At 33.4% G+C, this 13,010-nt stretch overlaps 1 protein-coding gene across 1 annotated transcript in view; it reads left to right on the forward strand.

The window, feature by feature from the left end:
• LOC103071063 (disintegrin and metalloproteinase domain-containing protein 18) overlaps positions 1 to 13,010 on the forward strand; it is a 74,255-nt gene that overhangs the window by 10,088 nt on the left and 51,157 nt on the right. The window contains exons 6-10 of the mRNA XM_007447946.1: positions 101 to 278; positions 2,462 to 2,527; positions 5,607 to 5,678; positions 5,879 to 6,045; positions 6,810 to 6,891. Of these exons, the coding sequence (XP_007448008.1) occupies positions 101 to 278; positions 2,462 to 2,527; positions 5,607 to 5,678; positions 5,879 to 6,045; positions 6,810 to 6,891 (565 nt within the window). The remainder of the gene's footprint in view (positions 1 to 100; positions 279 to 2,461; positions 2,528 to 5,606; positions 5,679 to 5,878; positions 6,046 to 6,809; positions 6,892 to 13,010) is intronic.

Here is a 13,010-nt window from a genome sequence, read left to right on the forward strand (position 1 = left end):
TGTACCTCACTATGGTTTCTCATTTCTTACAACACTGTGGATTATAGGTCTGATGGGACCATATGCAGGATTTTTATATCACTGCTTTCTACATATTCAGGGGATTTCTTCAGTTTGAAAATATCAGCTATGGAATTGAGCCATTGGAATCTTCAGCAAGGTTCGAGCACATAATTTATCAAGTGAAAAATGACAATCCAGATATGCCAATGTTAGGAGAAAATTACAGCAGTATTTGGCAGAAAGACCAACCCTATAAAATCCATTTAAACTCACAGGTAACTGAGACAATTTGGATGTTATGACTCACTATAAAATTACTTCTGTAGAATTGTGTTAATCATGAAAAGGAACTACTTAGCTGTTGAGTAGTAATATAAAATTTGGTATCTTTTTTCTGTAACAGTAAATGAAACATCCATATTCCATCTAAAATACATGGAAATATGCAATAATGTTTGTCAAGCTTATTGTTCTATGATGTATAATGTAATACTGTTTTCCATTTTTATTCCAACAAAATGCATATTACTGAATAAAATTTAGGAATATAGGAAGAATAGTTACCACTACCCTGGTAAAATTAGTTTTAATATTTTGACATATAGCTTTACATACTACTGGGACATATCTTTCTAGAATACTTAATCATTTGTATATTATTAAACTCTCTTAATTTACTTGTAGGCTGAATATAGAATTCTTTCTTTCATCACTTTGAATATTTCAGTTCCCCATCTTTTGGACTCCATGGTCACAGATGAAGAATCAGATATTATTCATCTTATTGAGGATTCCTTGTACATGATGAGTCCCTTCTTTGCTGATTCTTTCAAGAGCCTCTGTCTTTGCCTTATGACAGTTTTCTTATGATGTACCTTTGAGGGGATCCTTTTGAGTTTATCCTACTTGGAGTTCATTAAGCTTCTTGGATGTTTAAATTAATGTTTTTTCATCAAATTTGGGAACTTTTTGGCCATTAGTTCTTTGAAGATCCTTTCTGCCCTTTTGTCTATCCCCTCACTTTCTGTTACTCCCATTATATGCATGTTGGTGTGCTTGAAAGTGCCCTACAGGAACAGAACAGGTTCTGTTCATTTTTCGCCATTCTTTTTTCTTTCTCTTCCTCTGACTGTATAACCTCATCTGACTTTAAACAGGTACAACAAGGGAAATCTTTGTGGTGATAAAATAGTTTTGTATCTCGATTGCTGTGCTGGTTATATAAACATATACATGACAGTATGATGTAGAGATATACACATACACACTGTACCAGGTCAATATCCTGTTTTGAAAACATACTATAGTTTTGTAACATGTAACCACTGGGGGAAACTGAGTGAATGATACATGAGATATAGTGAGCTATTTTGACAATATTCTATGATTCAATACTTATTTTTTTTTAAATGAACACAAAGTTTTACAAAAGGAAATAAAGATAACCTATTAAAAACAAATGAATTTTGAAGTTCATTTTATTGAAAGTGACACCTGACATTATGGTGAATAGTATTATAAGTTTGTTTTAAAACATAAGTATCAAAGTTACATTTTTTATTTATTATTTTGAAAATAAGAATATAAATTTGGAAAGGCAAATAGGATAAAAACAATGCTGTTATTAAAATATGAAACCTACTGTGCAGAAACATGCTCAAAATTGGTTATGGTGCACACATAATTTATAATTATACTCAATCAAGCTGCAATGCAGAAGACATGGTTGTCAACATTGACTTATATTTTTATACAGGCACGGTAAGGGTAACCAAAATACAGAATACTTTTAAAGTTAATGTTGAACACAAAGGAAAAAATCAGCATCTCAGTATATACATATATAAGCTGCAGGCGTAGTTTGCTTCCCTATGGAAATATAAACCTAGGCTCTACTGTCAAGTACAGTTTGTTTGTTTGCCTGTTTATTTATAGTAAGCTATTTTATGACAGACCCAATCTTTGTATCCTCCTTACTCTTTGATTTAGTTACTAATGCACTTGGGTCAAGGAAGAAATTTTGGTTTCTTTAAAATATCTGTGTGTGAAATGGTATCTCAATGTGTTAGAAATATAGCTCATGTAGAAATTACCATTAGAGTACTAAATGACGATGTAGTAAATTGTTGATTCATAGCTGACTGACTTGGCACAATCAAGGATTATTACCTCATATCAAGTGGGGCATGCAGCCTATGCTCTGGAGCTACAGAGCTATTCACTTTCTCTTATGCAGTATTAATAGTGAGTACCTAGACTCCCACCTTACGCTATCAGGCTCCCTGGGATTCCCTTAAACCTGGAATCTGTTTTCATGTAAATTTTCTGATTTACAATTAATTTATATTGTTAAGTCCTCTTGAGGGTTTTATATACATCCTTTTTGCTTCCTTTACATGTCACTCTCTGTGCTTAACAAATTCAAAACATGTTAACATTTGATAAATTCTCTTTTCAGGAAAAAACTCTTTCAGAACTATTACCCCAGTATCTAGAAATGCACATTATAGTGGAAAAAGCTTTGGTAAGTCAAACTCTCCCCTCCTTCCCTCACTCTCTCTTTCTTTCTTTCTTTCTTAAAGGTTAATGTTTTATTACTATCACCTAGAGAACATCAGCTTAAATGTTAAAACTTTTCTGAGTATTAACTTTATGAAACCAATTTATGGAAATGTTTAATATTGTTAGCTGTCTTACAGGTTTCTAAATTAATATTTCTAATGATCATGGAAAGGTAGCTACACTTTTTGCTAAATGTTGATAGAAAAATTAAAACATGAAATTGCCGATTTGGGGTAATTTACCTTTGATACTCCAGACATTTTTATTTATTTAATTAATTAATTTAATTAAAAAAAGATTTCCCTTTTTATTTTTTAAAATTAATTAATTAATTTATGGCTGTGTTGGGTCTTCGTTGCTGTGCGTGGGCTTCTCATTGCAGTGGCTTCTCTTGTTGTGGAGCACGGACTCTAGGCATGTGGGCTTCAGTAGCTGTGGCTCGAAGGCTCTAGAGCTCAGGTTCAGTAGTTGTGGCGCACGGGCTTAGTTGCTCTGCGGCATGTGGGATCTTCCTGGACCAGGGCTCGAACCTGTGTCCCTTGCATTGGCAGGCAGATTCTTAACCACTGCGCCACCAGGGAAGCCCTATTTTATTTACTTATTTATTTTTTATTGAAGTATAGTTGATTTACAATGTAGGGCCAATCTCTGCTGTACAGCAAAGTCACTCAGTTATACACATATAGACATTCTTTTTTTTCTTATTGTTTTCCATTCCAGTTTATTACAGGATATTGAATATAGTTCCCTGTGCTATATAGGACCTTGTTGTCTATCTCTCTTCTTTCTTTAAACATAATGAAAAATGTCCTTAACTTCAAAGACGTAATGGAATTTTCTAATTATTTTCAAATATAAATATTTAATTCTAAGTGTGACTTAGATACGATTAGAACCCCAAACTAGCCTAGGATGCCCAGTGTTGTCTGCCTGAGTCCTCATCCCCAGATTAGGCCAGGGTCTCTTTGGCCACACCTCTTAACTGCCTTGCCCTCTCTTTAACCGGCTGTAGCCTCTCTGGTCACAGTGTTTTCTTTGAACGTATCAGATATTTACCATCTGACCAATTCAGTTAATATTTTTCCAACTTTTTTGAGGCATAATTGATAAATATGATTGTATATAATTAAATTGTACAATGTGAAGATTTGATGTACATGTACATTGTGGATTGATTACCAAGATCAAAATAATTAACACATTCATCACCTCACATAGTTAACTCTTTTTTCCGTGTGTGTGTGTGTGTGTGTGTGTGTGTGTGTGTGTGTGTGGTGAGAACACTAAAGATCTGCTCTCGACTTTCAAGTATACAATACCATATTATTAACTCTAGGCACTGTGCTGCACATTAGACCTCAGAACTTATTCTTATAACTGAAAGTTTGTACCCTTTCACCTACATTTCTCCATTTCCCCCTCTGGAAACCAAAATTCTCTTCTCTGTTTCTATGGAATTGGACTTTTTTTTTAGATTCTACATATAAGTGATACCATACAGTTTTTGTCTTTCTCTGGCTGGCTTATTTCACTTAGCATAATGCCTTCCAGGTTTATCATGTGGTAGCAAATGGGAGAATGTCCTTCCTTTTAATGACAGAGTAATATTCCATTGCACATATATACCACTTTTTCTTGGTTCATTCATCTGTTGATGGGCACTTAGGTTGTTTTCATATCTAAGCTATTGTGAATAATGTTTCAATTGTGAATAATGTTTCAATAAACATGAGAATGCTGATATCTCTATGAGATACTGATTTCATTTCCTTAGGATGTATACTGAGGATTGGGATTGTCAGGTCATATGGTAGTTCCTTTTTTAATTTTTTAAGGAGCCGTTATACTGTTTTCCATAGTGGCTGTACCAATTTACATTCCCACCAACAGTGCACAAGCGTTCCCTTTCTCAACATCCTCACCAGCATTTGTTAGCTCTTGTCTTTTCGATGATAGCCATTCTGACAGGTGTGAGGTGAGAGGTGATATCTCACTGTGGATTCGATTTGCAGTTCCCTGAGGATTAGTAATGTCGAATACCTTTCTGTGTACCTGTTGTCCACTTGTGTGTCTTCTTTGGAAGAATGTCCATTTGGTAGACATAATATCTTTTGAGTATCTACCTAAGAGTGAAATTGTTATATCATCGGGTTAGTGTATATTACTTTTAGAGGATATTGATAGTTTTCAAAAGTGACTATAACAATTTGTTCTTCCATATTCTCACAAGTAATTGGTATTGATAGTCTTTTTTAAATTGTTGCCATTCTGGTATATGAATACTGAGATCATATTGTGGTTTTTATTAGCATTTACTTGATGACTGAAATGCAGCACAGCAAATAGGGGCAGTGTTTTATAACTTTGAATGGGATGTAGTCTATGAAAATATTGAATCACTATACTGTACACCTGAAACTAATATAAGATTGTAAATCGACTATACTTTAGTTTTAAAAAATGTATTTATGAATTTCAGAGGAAAAATTCTTTCTTTTTTCCTTTACCCTGTTTCATCTTGTTCTTTATCAAACTTTTTGAATCATTCATTCCACATAATCTTCACTTTACATCATTACAATTTCTGTCTTTTTTCCTAAAGATTTATTTGAGCATTTTGATTATTTTTTAATGCTCAAGTATTTGCTTCTTCTTTAATTACTAAGCATACAATGGGAAATACTGTGGTTGATTCCCTCTGTGTTATAGAAAATGTCTACCTCAAGAAATCCCTTTATAATACAGAGGGATCTGTGAAGTTATTTTAATACTTCTTGAGGATTTCAATTGTTTCTGCTGGACAATGTCTTTAAAATATATAACAAGTGAGAATCTATGTTGAATGCCCAAGTATGATTTTTTTCTTTTTGTTGTTTGTTTTCATTTATTGTAGATATTATCATCTTTATGTTAGTATGCTTTAAATTGTCTGACAAATCCTATGGTTTTCTTGCCTGGTATCACCAAGATATATTTGCCATACAAAAAAAAATTGCTGTCACTCACATTTTTTAAAAGAATCATAAAAATTTCTTTTTCAGCATGATTATATGGGATCAGAAACGATGGCTGTAGTGCAGAAAATTATTCAGCTTATTGGCCTCGTCAACACAGTAAGTTTTAACTTCTTTACATTTACAATTTTATAAAAAATCGTTGAAAACCTTTCCCTCATGACAAATTAATGACTTAAAGCCCTTTATTTGGTTTAATATCCCAAGTAATCAAGTAAACTTTTTCTTTATTTTTTTGTACTGTTTTGATGTAATGATTTATGTTATTTGAATAAATATACTGTAAATCTTATTTTTAGATGTTTAGTCAGTTCAAATTGACTGTGATACTATCCTCCTTGGAATTGTGGTCAGATAAAAACCAAATTTCTACTAATGGGGATGCTGATGATTTATTACAAAGATTTTTGACATGGAAACAGGACTGTCTTATCCTACGGCCCCATCACGTAACATTCTTACTTATGTAAGCACAATGTTCTACATTAATAAAGGGATATACATAAATAATTCCATTAATTTTATAATTTAATGCCTTTATTGTGTTCTTCAGCTTTCTGTAGGCCCCTTGGAAAATGTTAAAGAAAACATAGCTGTTGGCATTGAGGTGATAGTGTGGTTGGAAATATAATAAAAATAAAACAACCTGAATCACTTATATGACAAAATATTTTGGAGTATAATTTATGCAAAAAAGTCTGTCTTTCATGAACTTTTATGATATCAGCTATACTATAGAATACATACAAGCCTCAGCTTACTAATGATGTAAAATTGACACTATTCATTTAACATTACCTTGTTATGTGAATACATTTCATGTCTACTGTTTGATAAAGAAAGATTTGAGCTTTTTGGTTACATTTAATATTTAAAAATGCTTATCTTTAGAACAGGCAAGATTTCTTTTCTACAGATTAAAAATCCCTTTCGTTTTAACTTTTAATGACCAAAACAGTGAATGCTGATTAAGGGAAACTGAGGAGAATTTGAGATAAATAAAACTGTATCAAGTCAAGGAGTTAGTTTAGGAAAGAAAACTGGCATTAAAGTGAATTACAGTTTTCAATGATTTGAGCACTTTGTATAATATATTAGATATTATTCAGATAAAAAATTGTATGTTTGACAAATTATTTTAAATTCTATGGGAGATTTAATTTAATAAATAAGCCAGTAAATTGTTCTGAATAACCATGCTAATAAAAAAGCCATACTATAATGATGTAGTTACAGGAAACAGCCTAAATATGTGGGAGCAACATTTCCTGGCACAATATGCAATAAAAGCTGTGATGCAGGTATTGCTATGGTATGTAATTTGTATCTTTCTTTACTGTTTTTTTTTAACTTTATATTGTATTTTAAAAGTATTATTTTACATAGTTAAGTAAACTTGATTTTTTTTCTCTATATCTCTATCATTATTTTGTTGGGACAACATTATTTTAATCTCAGAAAGTTGTTTTATTCATAAATTTCAAACATAGGGAAATAATATGAACAAACGTTAATATACCCCTTCACCAGCTAGGTATAATGGATACTAACTTTGCATCAGATTTTCTAAGGACATAAAACCTTAGAGAAAAGTTAAAGCTTCCTGTTATGTCTCCTTCAAATTCAAGAAATAACAAAAGTCATGGTTTCATACTTGCCATTTTTTGCATACTTCATACTATTGTTACAAATATATGTATCCATTAAATATATATTATTGTTCAGCATTTTTCTTTATGTATCATTTCAGAACTATTTTGAATAGCTTGTTAAAAGATGTATACATGTTGAAACATATAACTCTACTACTATTATTTTTTCTTGCAAAATTTTTATCAAGTAATGCACATATTGTGAATAAAAATCGTTTTACAAGACATACTGAAAACAACTAAATCAGTCCTTTGCATAATCTATACTCCTTGAATCCTCTTTCCCCTTTTTTTGTCAACCTCTCCCTCCTGGCATACAACTTAATGTCTGTTTCCTTTCAGATAAAAGTTTTATTGAAGTACATCATATATAGAGGACATTGCACAAGTCATAAGTGTATAGCACAATTAATTTTGGCCAAGTCAATACATAGGTATAAACATCCCAGAGATCAAGAAATAAAATCTTATCAACACTTCAGAAGAATCATGCTTCCTCTCACTTTCTACGCATACCGAAGAAAACCACTATCCTGACACTTAATCACTGGTTAATTTGATCTTTCTTTCAGCTTTCTGTAAGTGATATAATAGAGTGTGTGTTCTTGTGTGTGTCTGCCACATATTTGCTCAAAATTATGTCTGTGATAGTTATTCATGTTTGTATGTGTAGGAATAGTTTGTTCATTCTTTTACTCTATATTTCTAAATAATATGCCCATTAAATTTCTTGAGTATTCAAATTTAGGCATTATCTATTGACTTCCTATGTTGAAGTCAGAATTTAACATCCTAATAGCTCATCATTTCTACATTCTGCCTCTTCTATTCTTCCTCTCTATAATTATATAGACTATTAGCATTGTGTTTAATTCTCTGATGAGGCAAATAATGAACTGAGATTGTCGCCTTTATTGCATAACTTTTGGTTCTTCCCAAATTAGTAGTTGCATCATACTGTTTTTGTCCAAATTCTTTAATTAAGTTATAAATTGCCTCCACTTTCCTATATGATTCAGAAATTCCTTTTTTGTTTTTTAACTCTATAGATGTATATTATTTGTTTTTAAAACCAATCTACGTTGGACTTTTTGCATAGCTGTTTAAAGAATCTTCTGTCTTGTCTCCTTTGGAATATGTGTATTCTTTCCTGGCTTGCTTACTCATTTTGGTTAGAATACACACTCCTATAATTTACTGAAAAAGTAGGTGGGTAGTAACTTGTTTGGGAGTTGCATCATTGAAAATGTAGCTATTTTAGGGCTTCCCTGGTGGCGCAGTGGTTGAGAGTCCGCCTGCTGATGCAGGGGACGTGGGTTCGTGCCCCGGTCCGGGAAGATCCCACGAGCCGCGGAGCGGCTGGGCCCGTGGGCCATGGCCGCTGGGCCTGCGCGTCCGGAGCCTGTGCTCCGCGGCAGGAGAGGCCACAGCAGTGAGAGGCCCGCATATAGCAAAGAAAGAAAAAAAGAAAAGAAAATGTAGCTATTTTAAAAGATTGGTTAATTTTGGTTTTGAAATATTTGCACCTTGGAATTTTAAAAGTCCTCTCCTTTTACTTTCTCTTTAGAAATTTAACACCATTCTTAGTCTCACTTATTTGTATGTGGTCTGCTTGTTTTCTCTGCAGAAACATTTAAGATCTTTTTATCATTGCGAGGTATCTTTTATCATCCAATATACTTGTTATATTGATGCCCTTTCAATCTGGATACTAATTTACGTCTGACCTGAGAAATTTTATTATATCAATATTATTTATTTGCTAATCTTTTTCTTTCCCTTTTCTCTCTGGAACTTGGTTAATTATATATGAGAGCATTTTGACTCATCATCTTTTTTTTTCTCTTATTTAACTTTTTTCTTTTATTTCTACTTCCTCTAATATTTCTTAATATTTATATTGTGGATCAGTCCCTCACTAGGTGCTCTCAGATCCATTTTCTGCTTAATACCTGCTCTGATTACATCATAAGAACAATATATTCCCTGGGCTTCTTTGGCTTCTGGCTTTTGGGTATGTTCAGCAAATGTGGATGATTGGAGAGAGGAAGGGAAGTGTCATAGTGTCTTTACATTCTGGCCCTGCCTGGAGCAGTGCCTCAGAACGATTGCTTCCTGGTCATGTGAAACATCCCCTCCCTCTGTGCTTTTTCCTCCTGCTTCTCAGCACTTGTTTATGAATTCTAATGACAGTTCCTCATTCATACATCCAACCAGTCTTGGCGTTGGTAGCAACATTCTGCTTTTCTAGTCTCAGAGTCACCTCATCATCCTCTGTTGCTTCAACAATAATTTGTTTGTTACCTGTTACTCATTTGCTTTTATTAAATTCTTCTTGGATCCTGTGGTGGCTTTAAAATAATCTCTTTTTTTCTTGTAACTACTAGGCAAATATAGCTGAGAATCACACCCCAAATTATTTGTTCATGTTGCAGAATTAAAAATGCAAGGTGGCACCAGATCTGTTATTTTATAATTAGGGTATTAATTGGAAAGGAGTGAGACTTTAGATTTGGGATGGTAACATTGAATGAACCAAGCAAGATGAATCTGATAATTCTAAAACCCCATATCTGTCTAAGGATTTTTTTGTACTAGCTGATCCTCATCTGCCTGGTGAGGTAAGCCTTCTAGCTTCTCTTGCTTAGAGATCCTCTAATGACATTATTTGAGTTGGATGCCTTATAATGATACATTCACTTCAAGTTATATCTTAAGGATTAGCAAACTATGTAAAGGCCCAGAGAGTAAATGTTTTCAGCTTTGCAGGCCATGTGATCTGTGCAAGAGTCAGTGTAGACAGGTACAGATTAATGAGCAAGACCATGTTTCATTAAAACTTGATGTGTCACTACTAAAACTTGAGTCTCATATAATTTTCATTTGCCACAAAATAGTGTTCTTCTTTTGATTTTTTTCAACTATTTAAAAGACTTAAAAAACATTCTTACTTGCAGACTTTACCAAAACAGGTCACAAGTCAGACTTGGTCTCTGGACCATAGTTTACTGACCCCTGCTCTATTCCCGTCAGCCCTTATGTTCACTGATTAAAAATAAAAGTTGGGAGGGCTTCCCTGGAAGGCAACAGTTTATAAACCAAAGAAATGGGGAACAATTGAAGGAATAGATATTAATGGTTCTAAACAAAGAAGAACAGAATTATATTTGATTCATACTAAATTTATTAATATAGGTGAAAGTACTTGAGATTTTGGATTTGGGGTACCAGCTCAAACATTTGGGATTGGTTTTAATCATTTTATTGATTGACATGTGTGATCAGCAATCATCTATTTGCTGTGAACTTGGTGTAATGAAAAGAAAAGAATTCATTGTCTTATAGACATAGAGCTATTGGAGTATATTTATGCTGTCCATCAAACTCACCCAACTTTTATCTATGCTTCCTGTGGTGACTACCCTCTGTAGGCTGGGAAAGACAGTTAGTTATATGAGCTGTTTGATAGACTGGAATTCTCTGTGTAGATAATTAGTTCATCTGAGAATAGAGATAATTTTATTTATTTCATTTCAATATGCATGCTTTTTCTTTTTCTTGACTTATTCCACCAGGTAGAATCCCCATTATGTTGTCGAGTAGAAATGGTGAGAGTCCTAATCCTTGATTTCTTCCCAATCTTTGAGGAAGTGCATCGTCTTTCACCATTTTGTACAATGTTAGTCATAGGTTTTTTGGTAGATGTCCTTTATCAGGTTATGGAAGCTCCTTTTGATTCCCACGTGCTTAGTGTTTTTTATTTGTTTGTTCTTCCAGAAATTGATGTTAAATTTTGTCAAATGCCTTTTTCTACATTTATTGAGAGACATATGATTTTTATTCTTTAGTCTGTTAGTATGGTGAGTATATTATTGACCGATTTTCAGTTGTTGAACCTGCTTTGCATTCCTGCATTGTCTTTTTTTAATTTATTGCTGCCTTTTGAGTTGGTAACATTTTAAGAAAATTTGCCTTTATGTTGATGAGTTACATTGAACTTTAGTTATCTTTTCTGATATTGACTATTTCTGGATTTGATATCAGGGTAATAATGACTACATAAAATGAGTTATATTTTCTCCATTTCTGTTTTTCTGAAGACTTTGCTTAGAGCAGAAATAAATTAAATAGAGGGTAGATAAACAATAGAAAATTTTGACAAAGCTAGTTGATTTTTTTAAAAGACAAACACAATTGACAAACCCTTATCTAAACTAAGCAAAAAAAAAAAGACTCAAATGGATGAAATCAGAAATGAAAGAGGAGGCATTACAATGGAAGTCTGATAAATAAAAAGGATAATAAAGGAGTATTAGGAATGATTTTATGCCTACAAATCGATGACCTGGAAGAAATGGATAAATTCCTGGAGACATACAACCTAACAACACTGAATCAAGAAGAAACAGAAAGACTGAACGGTCCAATAACAAATAACGGGTTGAATTAGTATAGTAATCCAAAACCTCCTAATAAAGAAAAGTCCAGGACCAGATCGCTTCATTGGATATTTCTATCAAGAATTCGAGGAAGAATTTATACCATTCCTTCTGAAAATCTTGCAAAAATAAATGAAGGAACACTTCCAAACTCATTTTATGGGACCAGCATCACCGTGACGCCAAAGCCAAAGATGCCACAGGAAAAAGAAAAGTATGACCAATATCCCTGGTAAACATAAATGCAAAAATCCTCAACAAAATAGTAGCAAACCAAATTCCACCAAATTTAGCATATTAAAAGTATTATACACTATGACCAAGAGGGATTTATTCCTAGGATGCAACATATGTTTAACATAGGTTCAACATATGCAAAGCATTCAATGTGATATGCCATGACAACAAAATTATAGAGAAAATCCACCTGATCATCTCAATAGAATCAGAAAAAGCATTTGACAGATTTTAACATCCATTCATGATGAAACCTCTCAACAAATTTCCAAAAGTAGAAGAAAATTACTTCAATCCAATGAAGGACATGTATGAAGAGCCCACAGGGAACATCATAATTAATGGGGAAAAACTGAAAGCTTTCCATCTAAGATCTGGTACAAGGCAGGGATACCAGCTCTCACCATTTCTATTCAACATGGTACTGGAGGTCCTAGCCAGAAGAATTAGACAAAAAAAACCCAACAAACAAAACAGAGAGAGAGAAAGAAAGAAAGGAAAAAAAAAAGAAAAGACATCCAAATTGGAAAAGAAGTAAAATTATCTCTGTTTGTAAATGACATGGTCATATGTGTGAAAGTCCTAAATATTAAACAACAATAACAAAACTCTTAAAACTAATAAACAAATTCAGTAAACTTGCAGAAACAAATCAATATACAAAAATGAGTCATGTTGGGCTTCCCTGGTGGCGCAGTGGTTGAGAGTCTGCCTGCTGATGCAGGGGACATGGGTTTGTGCCCCGGTCCGGGAAGATCCCACATGTCGCGGAGCGGCTGGGCCCATGAGCCATGGCCACTGAGCCTGCGTGTCCAGAGCCTGTGCTCTGCAATGGGAGAGGTCACAGCAGTGAGAGGCCCATATACCACAAAAAAAAAAAAAAAAAAAAGAGTCATGTTTTTATACACAATGAACTATCTGAAAAAGGAAATTAATAAACCAATCCCATTCACAATAGCATCAAGAACAATCAAATACTTAGGAATAACTTTAACCAGAGAGGTGAAAAGTTCTAAAACACAAATGAAAGAAATTAAAGAAGACACAGATAAATGAAAAGACATCCATATCCACTGATTGGAAGAATTAATACTGTTAAAATG

Source organism: Lipotes vexillifer, unplaced genomic scaffold (assembly GCF_000442215.2).
Source record: "Lipotes vexillifer unplaced genomic scaffold, Lipotes_vexillifer_v1.1 scaffold2205, whole genome shotgun sequence".
Classification (NCBI taxonomy): Eukaryota; Metazoa; Chordata; class Mammalia; order Artiodactyla; family Lipotidae; genus Lipotes; species Lipotes vexillifer.